This window comes from Lissotriton vulgaris, chromosome 11, assembly GCF_964263255.1.
Source record: "Lissotriton vulgaris chromosome 11, aLisVul1.2, whole genome shotgun sequence".
NCBI lineage: Eukaryota > Metazoa > Chordata > Amphibia > Caudata > Salamandridae > Lissotriton > Lissotriton vulgaris.
This window is the reverse complement of record NC_141699.1, coordinates 6,837,700-6,855,580: the sequence shown is the minus strand read 5'-3', so window position 1 is coordinate 6,855,580 and position 17,881 is coordinate 6,837,700. Positions and strand designations below refer to the sequence as shown.

The 17,881-nt window shown below is 47.2% G+C and overlaps 1 protein-coding gene across 3 annotated transcripts in view; it reads left to right on the top strand.

The window, feature by feature from the left end:
• Positions 1-17,881, top strand: part of SEPTIN5 (septin 5) — a 333,604-nt gene that overhangs the window by 296,930 nt on the left and 18,793 nt on the right. For all 3 annotated transcript variants that reach the window (XM_086942639.1, XM_086942641.1, XM_086942640.1), the window contains 3 exons: positions 3,147-3,248; positions 4,239-4,335; positions 13,831-13,966. In XM_086942639.1, coding sequence (XP_086798765.1) covers positions 3,147-3,248; positions 4,239-4,335; positions 13,831-13,966 — 335 coding nt within the window. The remainder of the gene's footprint in view (positions 1-3,146; positions 3,249-4,238; positions 4,336-13,830; positions 13,967-17,881) is intronic.

The window sequence follows — 17,881 nt, the reverse complement described above, 5'->3', positions numbered from 1 at the left end:
ATTTGATGCTACATAGACATGTTGATGCTTCCATGAACGTGTTCAATGCTTCATGGATCTGCTGGTGTGTCCATGGATGTGTTCAATGTTACATGGATCAGCTAGTGTGCCCATGGATGTGTTCAATGTAACATGGATCAGCTGGTGTGTCCATCGATGTGTTGGTAATCCATGTATGTGTTCTATTCTACATGGATATGTTGGTGTTTCCGTGAATGTATTCAATGCTACATGGATTTGCTGGTGTGTCCATTGATGTGTTGGTATTTCCATGTATGTATTCAATCAGTCAATCAATCAATCAATCAATCAGGAATTTGTGAAGTGCGCTACTCACCCATGAGGGTCTCAAGGTGCGGGGGAGGGGGGATATCCTGCACCTCCGAATCAGCAAAAGAGTCGGGTCTTGAGGCTCTTCCTGAAGATGTGCAGAGTGGTGGAACGTCTGATGTTGAGCGGGAGCTAGTGTATTCTAAACTACATGGATGTGTTGGTTTTTCCATAGACATGTTTATTATTACATGGATGTGTTGTGTTGGTGTTTCACGCATGTATATGATGCTACATGAATGTGCTGGTATTTCCAAGGATGTGTCTAAAGCTACATGGATATGCTAGTGTTTTTCTTTTACTGTGTTCAATGCTACATGGATATGTTGGTGTTTTCACGGTTGTATCTAATGCTACATGGATGTTTTGGTTTTTTCAAAGATGTGTTCAATGCTACATGGATTTGTTCAGGTTTCCAGGGAAATATGTTCGGTGCAACATGGATGTCTTGTTTACATAATTTTATCTAATGGTACATGGATGCATTGGGCTCGATTCACAGAATGAACTTAAGACTCAATCCTAAATTTACTACTATTTTGGTATTCACAGAATGCACTTACTACTTTTGGTATTCACAGAAGTTAGGATTTTGTCTTAAGTTTGTCTTAAGAAAAACTTAAGACAGTCAGTCAGACTTAAGACAAAATCCTAACTTAAGTCTGTCTTAAGACAAACTTAAGACAAAATCCTAACTTCTGTGAATACCAAAAGTAGTAAGTTTAGGATTGAGTCTTAAGTTCATTCTGTGAATCGGGCCCATTGTTTTTTCAACAAATGTGTTTCATGCTACATGGATGTGTTAGTGTTTCCATTAATATATCTGATACTAAATGAATATGTTGGTGTTTCTGGGGATCTGTCCAATGGTAAATGAATATGTTGGTGTTTCTATGAATGTGTTCAATGCTACATGGATCTACTGGTGTGTCCATGGATGTGTTGGTGTTTCCATGTATGTGTTCTATACTAGATGGATTGGTTGGTGTTTCCAGGGATGTGTTTAATGCTACGTGGATATCTTGGTGTTTCCACGAGTGTGAATAGTACTACACGGATCCGCTGATGTGTCTATGAATGTGTTGGTGTTTCCATGGATGTGATAGATACTACATGGATTTGTTGGTGTTTCCATGGTTGTCTCTAATTCTACATGGATGCTACATGGATGTCTTGGTTTTTCCAAAGATCTCTTAAATGATACATGGATTTTGTTCGTGTTCCCATGGATGTGTTTAATGCTAAATGGATGTCTTGTTGTTTCCATGAGTTTATCTAAAGGTACATGAATGTGCTGTTTTTTCAACAGATGTGTTCCATGCTACATGGATGTGTTAGTGTTTCCATGGTGGTTTCTAATGCTACATGGATGCATTGGTTTTTCCATAGATGCGTTCAGTTTTGCATGGATGTGTTGGTGTTTCCAGGAATGTGTTTGATGCCACTTGGTTCTGTAGATGTTTCCATCTACCCAACTCAGTGGTACATGGATCTGATGATGTGTCCATGCATGTGGTCGATGCTAGATGAATGTTTTGAACAGACCATTTACATATTTGTATACTCCATAGATTTGTCAGACCCTAAACGCTAATTAACATGTTTAATTGTGAGTTAACCCTATGTAGATGTCTTAGATGCATCACTGATTTCTTGGGACTGTCCATGGCTGTGGTTGATGCTCCCGGTATGGTCTGCATGATCCTTTAAGTTGTTGGATGCGTCATGAATATGTATATGCTCTATGTATGTGTCGGACAGTGCATGGATGCCGAATAGTCCATGGATTTGGCAGATATTTCATGGATCTGGCGCTTTGCACATGTGTGTGTCAGATGGAGCTTGGATGTGTTAGATGGTTCCTGGATCGGTCACACAGGGCATAGATGTGCTGTCTTTGCACATATGTGTCTAATTATACTTGGATGTGTCAGCAGTGCATGGATACGTCAGATGGTGAACAAATGTGGCTGATGGTGCGTCAGTGTGTCTCAGGGGTCTTGGATGTGTTGTATTATTGGGTGGTCCATGGAAGAATCATACGCTTCACTGATGTGATTGCTCATGTATTTTTTTGGACTCTCCATGGACATGTCTGATGTTCTGTGTAGATTTGGCATGATCCTTGAATTTGTTGGATGTTCCATGAAAGTTCTGGTGCTCAGTGGGTGTGTCAGATGGTCTGTCTGTGTGTTATGGATCGTTCACATATGCTGTGTTGCATTTTTGTGTTTGATTCATGTATGTGTTTTTTTGATGCTCCATGGCTGCTGTGTGAATGATCCTGGGTATATCAAATACTGTGTAGTAGTGTGCAAATTGTCATGAATGTGCCAGATTTCCCATGGAGGCGTGGGATGCTTAGTGTATGTGCTCTTTGTGCCCTGTGGGTGTATCACATGCTCTGTGTTTTGGCTGCTCCATGGGTGTGTCTCATGCTCTGTGTTTTGGCTGCTCCATGGGTGTGTCTCATGCTCTGTAGGTGTTTTAGAAGCTCTGAGGTTGTGTCACATGGTCTGTGCATGTTCTGGGCGCTCCATTCTTCACGTGATTTGTTGTGGAAGTGCTCCATGCCCCAAAGATGGTTTTGAGTGCTTCTTGGATGTACATGGATGTGTTGCATTCTCCATGAAGGTGCCAGAGGCTCAAGGCCTCCACGTAGTGTTTCCTTGCGCGCGCTCGGTGCGACATGGACGCCATCTTTGCCGTTGATGTTATATCGATTTTTGGATGTTCCTCTTGTTGGACAGAGGCCACATAGGTGATCACCTTGAATCTACCCTGCCATTAACCTGTTTTTTCCCCGCCCTGCACAGATCCGAGAAGAGATCGACAAGTTTGGGATCAAGGTCTATCAGTTCCCGGAGTGTGATTCGGATGAAGATGACGAGTTTAAGCAACAGGACCGAGAGCTGAAGGTGAGCAGTAGTGATTTGGGTCTTACATCTTTAGAACCTCAGCATGTACTGATGCAACAAACTGAGGGGTGTGAGTCTTACAGGGAGGGCTTTAGTGCAAGGGGTGCACTACTGTGGCTCAATGGTTAGAGCGGCAGACCCTGATGCAGAGGTCTGGCCCGGACCAGGGTTCAATTCCGGCCTCGGCGGGTCTTGGGCTCAATCTCCCCGGACCTGATAATTCTCGCCTCTGTGCCTATTCTAATCATGGGCCCCACTCTGTGACTCTTGGCAGTAGCTTGTGTAATCTACACAATGGCCCCAACAGCGCTAGGATGCCAGGCTTCACCTTGGGGGTGCCCAGGAGTGGGCACTTCACAGGGAAAGGCCAGGAAGGGTTCCACTGCGGAATGTGCACAGCGCCTTGAGACCCCTTCGGGGGTGATACGTGCGCTATATAAAAAAAAGCACTACACTACTACTGCGGCCATGCTCATTTCTACTCCTTATTGCTGCTGGGAGAGTAGAAAGGAAAGGCGATTGCACATATTGGGAGCCTCCAGTCTTGACATAAATTCAGAATTATCGCAGTGAGGTAAGGGCAGGTGATGGCTGAAATGGAAAATGCTGACATAAGCGACAGAGGCACCAGGTGATGCAGTCACGTGATCCCCCATCCTCGACATCGGCTCCTTTCTAAGACTTAGTAACCGTTGTTATATGTTTGTGTTATTTTCAGGACATCAGCCACAACAAAATATTCCTGGAAAAAAAAATCAAGAAAAAAACATTTAAAGCATGCATTTGTTGTAAATGTCTGAGTAAAGTTCTACATTAAAGGAATCAAGTAACAGGATTTATTATTTCTGAAGCAATTTCATGATGCGTTTTACACAGACCCACCCGTGCGTGGGCCTGCTTCGATAACACTAGAGTATGCCACAGATGTGCCTAGAAGTCTAACAGTCACCAATATAGCGTTTCATAACTGCCTATTTTATACCATTTCAGGAAAGCGCCCCTTTTGCAGTCATCGGCAGCAACACCGTGGTAGAGGCCAAAGGGCAGAGGGTACGAGGCCGCCTTTACCCTTGGGGTATTGTGGAAGGTAAGACATTCTGTTTGCTCCAACCTCTGTGTCAAGCGCAGCGCAGGTGCTGTACTGCATTGTGTTGTTTCATTTGTATAGCGCTAACTACCTCAACACCAGGCTTTGAAGCACTTACCCACACGGATAGCAAACTACACCGTGCAGGGGCGTGGTTGGAAGGCTGTTGTTTTTGTTTTGACCTTATGTAGGAAGTGTTACCGGAAAAAATATATTGGCAAACGAAATTAATTATGGAGAAATTGAGGTATGGAAACATTCTATAGAACACATGGAATCATCTCGGTAACTGACATAACAACAAAGAATGCGTCTCACAAATTGTGTGAATGTGTTTCTTTTTGGAATGGGGTGTAGTATGCTGCAGAAGGGTGTGTCCCCTCTCTTGCTTAACCTCTTCATAGACGTCAGAGGGGGCTAATCGGAGTTAGCAGAAGCTTCCCTTGGCGTGCCCTTTGCTACCCCTGGTGCTAGGGGTCATGAAAGCCATGCAAGAACAGAAAGTAAGAAGGGCTTTAAAGAGCCCAGTGTCCACACTTTGTCATTCCCGCGGCCCCTTAGCAGCAAATAGCAGACTTGTGAGGGGTTAAGGAGGCGACACGCGATTAACTCCGGGGTGGTGTCAGAGGTCAAAGGGTGCTTGATGTCACTTCCGCTGCTATACCATTTTAGTGAATTGACTTCCGTGAATTACTCCTCAAAAAACACATCACTTTAATTTCTTTTGTTGTGACACCAGGTAAAGAAACGAGAGACTCATTGAAAACGGTGTACTTGTGTCGTTAAGTGTAGAACATGTCCAAACAAGGGCCTTGGGTTCCACCAGTGAGGTGTAACAGAACCGCTGCTCAGTAGTGCTCCCGTTTTTAGGGCGAGCGCGAAGCAGCGAAGCACCTATTGCCGGCGTGTTCGGAGGAATGTGAGACAGCTTTCAGGCACGAGCCTCGCTGTCTCAGATTCCTCCTCGAGGGCGCACACGGCGCCGTGCACAGCCCCTGCCTCGCATTCGCAGCCTCTCTCAATCACACACACAGCCACACTCACGCATGCACGCGCACACATACACATACACCCACGCAGGCACAATGCATCGGGACACACATATACACACGCACAGCTAACAGACACACATATACATACACACGCACAGCTACACCCACCCCCTTCCCCCGCCAACCCCACTTACCGCATCGGCGCAACTCCGGAGTACAGCCGCCACCGCGGGACTCTCCCTCGGGCATGGGAGCCCCGCGTCACCACTGCTCCTCTCCAGCCAGCTAATCCGTGGGCGCGGACTTCCAGCAGGAAACGGAAGTCCCGCCCCACGGCAGTTTTCCTCACGCACACGTCTTGTATTTTTTTGCATCCATTTCATGGCGACGCTCATTTGCCATCTCTGCCTCCGGATCTTCTCATGACGTTCTCGTTTTCCTGCGGTACTGAATGTAATGCATTTCACAAATTCACCTTTAAACGTGCACTTTATTTTTCTTCAGTACCGCAAACTCATGTTTTCGAGGCGTGGGCCTCGGTGCGGTGACAGAGCAGTGATATTGCAGGACGAAAGACGTTTTGCGAGCACCCCCAGAAACAAAAGTTAGTGCTCTGGTGGGAAATACTTCTCGAAAATGATACTACGAACGAGAGAAAGAGCAGAGATAGCGATCTAGAAGCCAGAGGCCACCTCGTCATTTCATTTAGGCATCTGGACTATGGGGAACAATTGCAGTGCAGAATTCAGACACCGGCGGGGTCGACACAAAACATATTACGTGTGATTTTAAGCTTGTTGAACTGGGTAGAGCCTGGCCCGGCGAGGGGCATGCGTGACGCACCGTGCACGTGACACTTCGCCCACTTTAATTTTTAGTTTGTTTTCTCACTTTAAAAATCGCTTCGTCAACGGGCCCATCGGCCCTCGATATGGGCCCTCGATATCTTGCCCCCTCGATAGATGTCCTACCGCAGCGCAAATGCCCCCTGACCCCCCTCCCCCAGCCCTCCCTCCTTGTACTCCTGTACTTGCACCTTGATTGACCGCTGACAGCACCGTTGTCGGTTCCAGTCTGGTTTCCAGGAAAGGAGCGGGGTCACGTGACACAATACCTCCGAGCCGGCTAAATGGGGAAGCGAGGAACAGAGAGGCACGGTTCCAGTCTGGTTTCCAGGAAAGGAGCGGGGTCACGTGACACAATACCTCCGAGCCGGCTAAATGGGGAAGCGAGGAACAGAGAGGCAGGAAGATGCTGCAGGCAACAACCCACTGAGCTTCTCCTCCCCAGGAAACTTTTACCAACTCCGGCACTTTATTTTGCCCTCGTCGTCTACGTGCAACAGACCCGGGCCAGGTCCGATGGTGAGTTACTAGCAACTTCTCCATGTTTGTCTTTTAGGGAGTTCATTTTACTACAGGGGTTGTCCTTACCCTGCCATGTGTGTAGGGGAGAAGAAGGGGTCTGCTTAACCCCCCTGACGGAGGGGATAGTTCACATCTCCGTTCCAGTCTTGGGTGTCACCCAAAAAATGCCAGACAGTTTATTAGACAGAGACAGGTACAAGTAAACTGACCACAAACATGCAAAGTAAACACACAATTATTCGAATATCGTACTGCAAACTGTTACAATCTGAAGGACACCGCGAAACGTAATACTTGGTATTATATGGCTAAAAATACATCCACATTCGCCAACTTTAAAAGTGCCAGAAATCAAAGTACTTACAACAAGGGGTGGTGAGGGACAGAGTCTCTGAATTAAACAGAATACTCTCACCCAGTCAAGAGATCAGGGCTAGATCCAACACCGTTTTTTAGCTCACTGCACCATCCCAGTTTCAGAACCTGGCTGTATGCAAATTAGTCTGTTCCTGTCCCAGTGCATGATGGGAACAGGGCAAACCAAACTACAAAAGCCAATTCTTACACTGGGAAGGAAACAAGCTACCGGGGACCGGTTTCTGGCATTTCAGCCGTCTTCGGCCCGGCTTGCTTGAATCCTGATGGTGCAATGAGCAAGGGACTCACATCTGAGTATACCCTTCCACGCTTAGGGTGGACAAAAATATTTACAACAAGGGGTGGTGAGGGACAGAGTCTCTGAATTAAACAGAATACTCTCACCCAGTCAAGAGATCAGGGCTAGATCCAACACCGTTTTTTAGCTCACTGCACCATCCCAGTTTCAGAACCTGGCTGTATGCAAATTAGTCTGTTCCTGTCCCAGTGCATGATGGGAACAGGGCAAACCAAACTACAAAAGCCAATTCTTACACTGGGAAGGAAACAAGCTACCGGGGACCGGTTTCTGGCATTTCAGCCGTCTTCGGCCCGGCTTGCTTGAATCCTGATGGTGCAATGAGCAAGGGACTCACATCTGAGTATACCCTTCCACGCTTAGGGTGGACAAAAATATTTACAACAAGGGGTGGTGAGGGACAGAGTCTCTGAATTAAACAGAATACTCTCACCCAGTCAAGAGATCAGGGCTAGATCCAACACCGTTTTTTAGCTCACTGCACCATCCCAGTTTCAGAACCTGGCTGTATGCAAATTAGTCTGTTCCTGTCCCAGTGCATGATGGGAACAGGGCAAACCAAACTACAAAAGCCAATTCTTACACTGGGAAGGAAACAAGCTACCGGGGACCGGTTTCTGGCATTTCTCCAAAGTACAGCACTTTAACAGGGAATCCACTCAGCACGGATCATATTTACTTTTCAATGCTAGGAATTTACAGGATGGAACAGAACCCCTGGCATTTACAGGAGCCTGGGGAATTTTTAACATTCACAGAAATCTGACTTTCAATAGGAAAAAAAATATGTAAAAAGGGGGGTTTCAGTTGATGCATTTTTGAGTTTTTAACATATTAGTACATACAAATAAATCCTACCAAAAAAAAAAATGTATGTCAACAGCAGCAGCAAAATCCGTTCCTACAAGCCAAGAACAAAATGAAAACACACTGTAGCAGCAAACAAACGGACAGGGCACATGGTTCCAAGGATAGCAGAGGAGATCTGAAATGTAAAGTACGGCACACACAAAGCAGTCATTTTGCTGATTACACTACGAGTAATCATGCTGTACGTAGAGTTAACTTTAGAGTACTGTAATGCAGTAAGTGTTTGCAGCAATCATTGGCGTCGCACAAACAATTGTCACAGGGTAACAAGGCTGAGCGATCCCCTTTTTTTACGCATACTCCAGAAAGGCATTATTGTATGCACCTATGTCCCTGTAAAAAGGAGCCTTTGTTTACGTCTTATTTACTTGCTAGCAGTATCCTCACCCTCTAAATCACTCGCATGCATCAGGAGGTGTAGGGGCTGCTGATCTGTTCAACTTTATGGAAATAGATGTCTGCGGGTATGGATGTCTGCAGCACACCCTCACACCCCCTCACTCTCACACCCTAACCCACCCTCACCCACCTCACCCTCACAACCCTCTCACCCTCACACACCCTCACACCCCCTCGCCCTCACACCCCCTCACCCTCACACCCTAACCCTCCCCACCCCCTCACCCACCCTCACATCCACACCCGCTCACCCTCACACCCCCCCTCACCCTCACACCCTCCTCACCCTCGCACACCCCCTCACCCTCACACCCCCTCACCCTCACACCCCCCCTCACCCACCCCCTCACACACCCTCTCACCCACTCTCACCCACCCTCACCCGCCCTCTCACACCCTCACCCGCCCTCTCACACCCTCATGCTGCTGCACGCCTCACACTGCTGTACGCCACACACTGCTGCACACCACACACTGCTGCACGCTGCATGCCTCACACTGCTGCACGCCACACACTGCTGCACACCACACACTGCTGCACGCCACACACTGCTGCACGCCACACACTGCTGCACGCCTCACACTGCTGCACGCTGCAGGCCACACTGCTGCACGCTGCCTGGCCACACACTGTGGCACGCATCACACTTCTGCACACTGCTGCACGCTGCTGCACACTTCACACTGCTGCCCGCCTCACACTGCTGCACGCCACACACTGCTGCACGCCACACACTGCTGCATGCCTCACACTGCTGCACGCTGCAGGCCACACACTACTGCACGCTGCAGGCCACACACTGCTGCACGCCTTACACTGCTGCACGCCACACACTGCTGCATGCCGCACACTGCTGCATTACTCACACTGCTGCATTCTGCACACTGCTGCACCATTCACTGCTGCACGCCTCACACTGCTGCACGCCTCACACTGCTGCACGCCACACACAAACATCTTTTACTTGCAAAATGTGTATTCTTTTTCGCAAACTGTAAATCAAAGTCACAAACACATATTCTACGTACATACCCATTGCATAACTAAGATTTTCAAAAAAAGATGCAAAATACATACATCAATATTTATTAACTACTTCTTCAACACCATTATCTATCATTTAACTTTTTAATAAACCCAACGCATTACATGTGATTGTATTTCAGTATAATTGCAATTCCATAACTAGCACTAACAACATTGCCATTTTCAATGCCAACTGCTCAAACTTTAATAATGCGAGACCTATTGCATTTCCAATGCTTGTTACTGATATTGCAACTGCGCAGTGCACTAGGCTGTGTGCGATTTGAGGAGTTCCCGCGCAGAGTGATGACATCACAGTTTTGCCCTTCGAGGCATTGTTTCGACACCATCCAGTGATGTCATCAGGAAGGTTGGTACTTTAGCTCTACGTCCCTCGTCCTAGAACAAGGCATAACACGTGAGTTAGTATCAAATCATAGACCGGAAACAAAACAGGACACGCTTGCTAACCCCACCACAGTCCTGCTAAGGGCTATAATATAATACAACGTGTAATTCCCATTGATACAGGCAGGCTGTGTGATATCTACCTTAGATCTTCAGGATACTTATCTCTGTGTGTCAATGGCGTTGGGATTCCAGAAGTATCTGCAGTCCACTCTGTAGGGTCATCAATTGTAACTGGGTGTAGTGTGCGTAGCGGGGCTACGCAGAGTGCCACGGAGTTGGAAACAAACTCCGGGAAACTCAGCATACCTCTGCTACGCCACCCGCCTCCCACCCCCCTATTAACAACTGATAAACAATGAAACAAAATTACTTTAACTCCTTGCATGCTTATGACGAGCTCAGCTCGTCATGAGGCACAGTGGAGCTGTGCTCATGACGAGCTGAGCTCGTCATAACTGCCGCGGCCGGCCCACGCGCGGCTAATTCCCTGCCTGTGCGAGCGTTCTATGGGAGTGGGCGTAGTCATGACGAGTCCAGCTCGTCATGAGCACAGCTCCACTGTGCAGCATGACGAGCTGGACTCGTCATGAGTACCGCGGCAGCGTGCGTGGCCACTCCCCCCACACCGCGGGGGAATAAGCCCCGCGTGGAAGGGGTTAAAGTAAATTTAAACCACTTACATTGCCTGCGGCACCCCTGGGCTTCCCTCCTCCTCTCCATGGTTGTTTCTGTGGAAACTGAGCATGCGTCCACCCGTGCATGCGCATTTCTCATGACAAATGCGCGTGTGCATGCACCTTTTTCCCATAAACTGCCATGAAGAGGAGGAGGGCAGCCCGGGGACGCCACAGGCAAGGTAAGTGGTTTACATTTACCTGAAAGTAATTTTATTTAATTGTTTATCAATTGTTAATAGGGGGAGTGGGAGCCGGGGCTGGCCAACTCCGGAGTAGGCAAATCTCTGCACACTCCGCGGGCGAAGCGGAGTTCTCCGCCCACGGTTAATCCATTGCAGTTGTGTGTCCTTCCCTTCGGCCTGCGGTCGTCACTCAGAGTCTTTGCCAAAGTAGTGGCTCCCCTGGTCGCTCATCTTCACCTCCAGGGGTCTCTGTGTTTCCTTACCTGGACGACTGGCTGCTGCAGGCACCATCTGCTCTGGTGATGCGTCAACATCTGGACTTGACCATGCGAACAATAGAAAGCCACGGCTTACTGCTGAATTTTCAGAAATGCAATCTTCAGCCTTCCACCATAGGAGTGGAGTTCGACTCTGTTCGGGGCAAAGTGTTTATGCCTCAATCCAGGATCCTACGTCTGCAGACTTTGTTGAGTGTTCTGTTGTTTCAGCCCTCTGCTCCTTTGCTTTGTTGGATGGAATGCAGGGGCACATGGCGGCCTCAGTGTTCACGATCCCGTGGGGCGTGGGCCAGGTTGCATCATCGACCTTTGATGTGGCACCTTCACTGGTTTGTTCTTTTCCCGCTTCAGGATTTGTCTTTGGAGATCCCAATGTCTCTGGTTGTAGTGTGCAGCCTGCAGTGGTGGCTGGATTCTTTCAATCTCTCCAGGGGCATGTGGTTGCATCCTTCGCCACTGTTGGTGCTGAAGACGGATGCCAGAGCGCTAGGCTGGAGTGCGACTCTAGGTCATTGGTCCGTTCAGGCTCATTGGCACGTGTCGGAGACCAGGCGCTCCTCCAACTAGAAAGAACTGTCAGCTGTGGTGAGGGTTCTCCGGTACATCCAGGATCACCTGTCAGGTTGCAATGTGCTTGTACGGTCCGACAACACAGTGACTGTGGCCTACGTAAATCATCAGGGCAGCACTCAGTCATTCTTTGAATCAGGTGGCCTGTGCTGGGGTGAGTTGGGCGGAGCAACATCTCCAGGCCATTTCTGCTCAGCACATCAGGGGCATGGACAATGTAGTGGAAGATTCCCTGAGCTGCATGTTTCCATCCTCTCAGACATTGCGTCTGTCGCCCAGGGTGTTCTGCTTGATTTGCCAGAAATTCGGATGTCCAAAGATGGATTTGTTTGCCTGTGGGGCCAATGCTCCCCTTCCTGTCTTTTGTTCCAAGGTTCTAGAGAGAGGGGCGTGGGGTGTGAAGGCCTTGTCTTGGATGTGGCCTCAGTGGTTCCTGTATGCGTTCCCTCCCTTTCTTCTTATTCCAGCGTTTCTGTTGAAAGTCCAGTGGGTGGAGGCCCATGTGGTGGTGGAGTTGCCCCACCGGCCTCGGATGTCGTGGTTCCCATTGTTGTTGAGCTTAGCAGTGGGTCCTCCTTGGATCTTGCCACAGAGTCCGTCTCCTAGGAAGTCTTCCTCTCCTCAACTGCTGGTCCCTCTCACCATAGCGGTTTGGAGGTTGAGCAGCAGACCTTAGGTGGACACGGTTTGCCGGACCACATTATATCTGTGAAGCAGTGTTCCTGGAAGTTGTCCACTCTGTTGTCTTATTCTAAGCATTGGTCTGCTTTTGGTAAATGGTGTTCTCTTCATGCGCTGGCTTCTACTTCTTGCTCAATCTCTGCCATTCTGCAGTTCTTTTTGGAAGGTTACAGTAAGGGTTTTGCAGTCTCTACTTTAAAAGGCCAGTGGGCTCCAACCAGGGCCTTCAGGGATCCGGTTTCTTTGGCCTTTGTGGATGGGCTGTTGGTTTCCTGTTTGTTCTGGAGTTTCTCTCTCTCCTCCTCTGCTCTCTGTTCATCAGTGCCTGCGTGGGATCTTCCTCTGGTCCTGCCTGCTCTTCAGTCCTCTCCTTTTATGCCTTTGTTGACTGTGGATGTGAAATTCTTGTCTTTAAGGTGGCTTCCTGGTGGCAATCAGGTCGTCCAGGATGTTGAGGGAACTTTCGCCTTTGCAATGTTCCCCTCCTTTTTTGAGGTTCAGGGACGATGCTGTAGTATCACGTCCTAAGATTCATTCTGAATTTCATACTTCTCAGGAACTGGTGTTGTCTTCTTTCTTCCCTACTCCTTCTCCTGAGGAACGCTTGTTGCACACTCTTGATGTGAAACGTGCTTTATCTGTGTATGTGGATAGGTATACTGTTTTTCATGCTTCTAACAGTCTGTGACTTTTGGTCTTGCAGGCCATGTGAAGGCTGCCTCTCTCCTGGCCCTGGGTCTTTGGATTAAAAACACAATTTCTTTGGCATATCAGGGCTCTGGTTTGCAGCGTCCTTCGGGCATCCAGGCCCAGTCCACTCGTGGGGTCTCTGCGTCCTGTGATGTCTGGTTTGTTTCTACTGGTGTTGCAAAGGCCTTTCATGTTGAGGGTCTTCTTTGGTATGTCGTATTTGTTATGACTGAGTCGAGGACAAGGGACGGACTTAGAGGTAATGTCCTGATTACTTACCGGTAATCCTCATTACTCTTAGACCTGCTCGTCTTCTACCCCGTCATACTTCCCACCCACCTTCCGGGTATCGGCCTTTGCAGTGCTTGGTATGTCAGGTAATGTAGAGATTTGGATATTGTATTATAGCCCATAGCAGGACTGTAGGTGGGATTAGCAAGCGGTTTCTGTTTGTTTCCTGTCTATGATTGGATATTACCTCACGTGTTATGACTGGGTCGAGGACGAGTAGGACTAACAGTAATGAGGATTAATGGTAAGTAATCAGGACATTCTGAGCAGGTGTTTATGCTATACTGAAAGAGATGCTATTTGCAGAGGTGGTTTGTGGTTAGAAGGGCTGCTCTGTGGCGTTGATATCTGACCCATGACCTTGTCTTACCCTTTTTTCTGTAGTGGAGAACCAAGCACACTGCGACTTTGTGAAGCTGCGGAACATGCTGATCAGGACGCACATGCATGACCTGAAGGATGTCACCTGTGACGTGCACTATGAGAACTACCGGGCCCAGTGCATCCAGCAGATGACCAGGTAGGGCTCTGTATACGTATCCGAGGCACTGGACCGCTAGAGCAACATCAGTCCTGCAGGAAGTCAGCCTGTGCTACCGGGCCCAGTGCATCCAGCAGATGCCCAGGTAGGGCTCTGTGTACATATACGAGGCACTGGACCACTAGAACGATGCTAGCCCTGCAGGATGCAAACCCGTTATACCCGGCCCAGTGCATCCAGCAGATGACTAGGTAGGGCTCTGTGTACATATCCGAGGCACTGGACCACAAGAACGACGCCAGCCCTGCAGGATGCAAACCCATTATACCGGGCCCAGTGCATCCAACAGATGACTAGGTAGGGCTCTGTGTACATATCCGAGGCACTGGACCACTAGAACGACGCCAGCCCTGCAGGATGCAAACCCATTATACCGGGCCCAGTGCATCCAGCAGATGACTAGGTAGGGCTCTGTGTACATATCCGAGGCACTGGACCACAAGAACGACGCCAGCCCTGCAGGATGCAAACCCATTATACCGGGCCCAGTGCATCCAGCAGATGACCAGGTAGGGCTCTGTAAACCTATCCGAGGCATTGGACCATTAGAACGATGCTAGCCCTGCAGGACGCCAGCCCCTACAGTGTCTTCAGGGGGGCTCTGTAACCTGTCCTACCCTCTAGCCTAGAAGCTGTCACAGAGTCAGGGTCAGCAGAGTCTCATTAGGGGAGAGAAAGGCCAATTCCAACGTGGGTCTTGTACCCTAAGTCCCATACCACAGAGTAAGGGACCCCACCGCTGAGCCAGCGCTTCCCAAGAGCCCTGCCTAGCTCAAGGAGGGTGAATGTCTAACTCTGTGAGTGATTATTTAAAGAGTGTGGTTGTTACCCTCTGTGAGTGAGTGGCCCAGGCGTGCAGCTGTATGTCTCTGTGATTGACTCCGCGTGTACTATGGCTATATACCACCAGTACTCTCGGTCCAGGAGTACAGCTCTTACCCTCTGTGATTGACTAAGCCAAGAGTTCGGCTGTAGGTCTCTGTGTGAGACTGAGCCAGGAGTACGGCTGTAAGTGTGTGTGAGCGACTATGCCAGGAGTACAGCAGTGAGTGATTGTTTCAGTTGCACAGCTGTACGCCACTGCCAGTGACAGGTTATGGAGTATGGGTGTACACCCCTGGGAGTGGATGGTCCTGGAGTACAGCTCTAACCCTCCACGATTGACAGGCCAGGAGTATGGCTGTTCACCTCTGGGAGTGACTGTCCAGGAGTACACCTCTAACCCTCCGTGATTGACATGGCCAGGAGTATGGCTGTACACCTCTAGGGGTGGCAGGTCCAGGAGTACAGCTATAATCCTCTGCGATTGACAGGCCCAGGAGTATGGCTGTACACCTCAGGGAGTGACTGTCCAGGAGTGTGACTGTGCACATCTGTGAGTCACTATATCAGGATTACAGCTGTACGCCTCTGAGCGAGTAGTCAAAAAGAGTAAAGCTGTATACCTCTGTGAGTGACTTTTCAAGGAATACATTGGCTATACACCTCTGTGAGGCACTAGGCTAGGAGTACGACTGGGAGTTACTTGTCCAGGAGGACTGCTGTACACCTGTGTGAGTAGCTGGTCCAGGAGTACGGCTGTACTCCGCTGTAAGTGACTCGTACAGGAGTATGGCCGTCTGTCTGTGCACTTTGGTCACTTCTTATAATTCTCTTTAAGCATGTACTTTGATTCCTGTCACTCTGTGTATTTTTAGCCCACAGTGGATGTGTATGCTGTCATGTGTGTTCAGAATGAGTGAGCAAGTAAACATGTGTAAGGTCAGTGAACATGTGTGTGATCAAGGAATAGTCTGAAGGAGCGTCAGTGATAGCCAACATACACCTAATTTTCTTTTGAGGTCAGCGCTAAAGAGAACTTTTGCTGTCTTGCCAACCTCAAATAATAAAAGAAAAACCTATATAAAAATTATATATATATATATATATTCACTGAAAAAACCATAGGTTTCACACCAGTTATAGTTAGGAATTAGCATTTTAAAAACCTATTAAATTCACTGAAAAAACCATAGGTTTCACACCAGTTATAGTTAGCTGGAAATTTTACTGACACAAAACCATTGAAATTCCCACGTCACATATTACATCACTCATGACATGGTCAGTGACATCACTCATGACATCACTGATGACACCATCCTTGTGACAGACTGACAGACCTCCTTTGGGTGTAATGTAACCCTTGAAACACATATTCAAAAATAGAAACTAACATTTTCAAAAAAATTGAGATACCCATACCAGTTACAACAACCAATTCAGTAATTCCACCATCTATATACACATCCTCTCATTCAGCAACAGTTCTATATAGTCACTCATACATATACTCACTCATCATATGTAGTGATACACATATACATCCTGTTACACACCGACAGTCATCCAAAAGTTACTTACACACATACTCACACATGCAAATAAACTATTGAACATCCATTTATTTGCATATACAGCTATACACACACTAGTACATTACTTCTAAGGAAACTTACACATACTTACTCTCTTAAACAATCACTTATAGAAACACATACTTATTTAAACAGGAACTCTTTCAATCTCTCACTCTCACATATACTCACTTATATACATCAATACTCACATGTAGTTACTCATAAAAACACTAGTGAGGCAGGCATTCACTCACTAACACACACATATTCACACTCATCCACCCATACAGTCCTGCACATACGCTGTCTCAAAAACACATACAGTGAGCCAGCCACCAACTCATGCAGCCACTTATACACAAAGTGAAACACTGATACATATATTTAAAATATTTAAAAATTACTCGCTAATATATGTATTCACTAAGATACACTTTATGAGCCAGTTAACCAATCAATATTTTATTAAAAATAAACATCCATTTACACACTTATTTAAACATTTATTCGTCCATCGACCTTTACAAATACATATATAAAACATATTGATATTTCAGAAAGACACACATTCACTGGATGGTGTCATCAGTGATGTCATGAGTGATGTCACTGACCATGTCATGAGTGATGTAATATGTGACGTCATCAGCAGTGCATTGCAGGCGCGCAAGTTATAGTGAGTCCAACTAACTATAACGTGGGAATTTCAATGGTTTTATGTCAGTAAAATTTCCAGCTAACTATAACTGGTGTGAAACCTATGTTTTTTTCAGTGAATTTAATAGGTTTTTTAAATGCTAATTCCTAACTATAACTGGTGTGAAACCTATGGTTTTTTCAGTGAATTTCATAGGTTTTTTAAATGCTAATTCCTAACTATATATAAAGCCCCAAACCTATGTTTTTTTCAGTAAATTTCTAAATTTTGTTAATAGCAAATGTCTATAGCTATGAAATGTAATATTTTTTTAAATGAATGAATCCTAGATTATATTTGTATTTAAAAAAAATTTTTAATGTATATATATATATATTTTTTTTGCCCTGGAGCGCTCCCGGGGCGCGCCCCGGTGAGCGCCCCGGAAAGCGTAGTCTTTTGAAGCGCCCCAGGGCGCGCTCCGGAGATCGTCCCGTTAGCGCTATTGCCGCGAACGAAAACATCATTGTGACGTATCGCGTAGCCGCGTCCACGTGATACGCACAGCGTAAGCGCACCCGGAAGCACTCGAGTGAATACGATCGCGAAACATAAACATCCGACGCGCTTACTCGACGCGACCTGCGGCGCGCCTACGGGCACGCCCGGGGGCGCATCACGTAAGCGCGTCGGGTCATGTGACCTGAAAATAACACTTTTTTTTTTTTATTTCAAAAGTTTTTATTGGACGTTTCAGGGTTATATAACATACAAATCAAAAATTGCAATATACATACAATCGATACTTGTAAATACACATCATTTAGCATAGGAATGCATTATGATCCATGGTGGTGG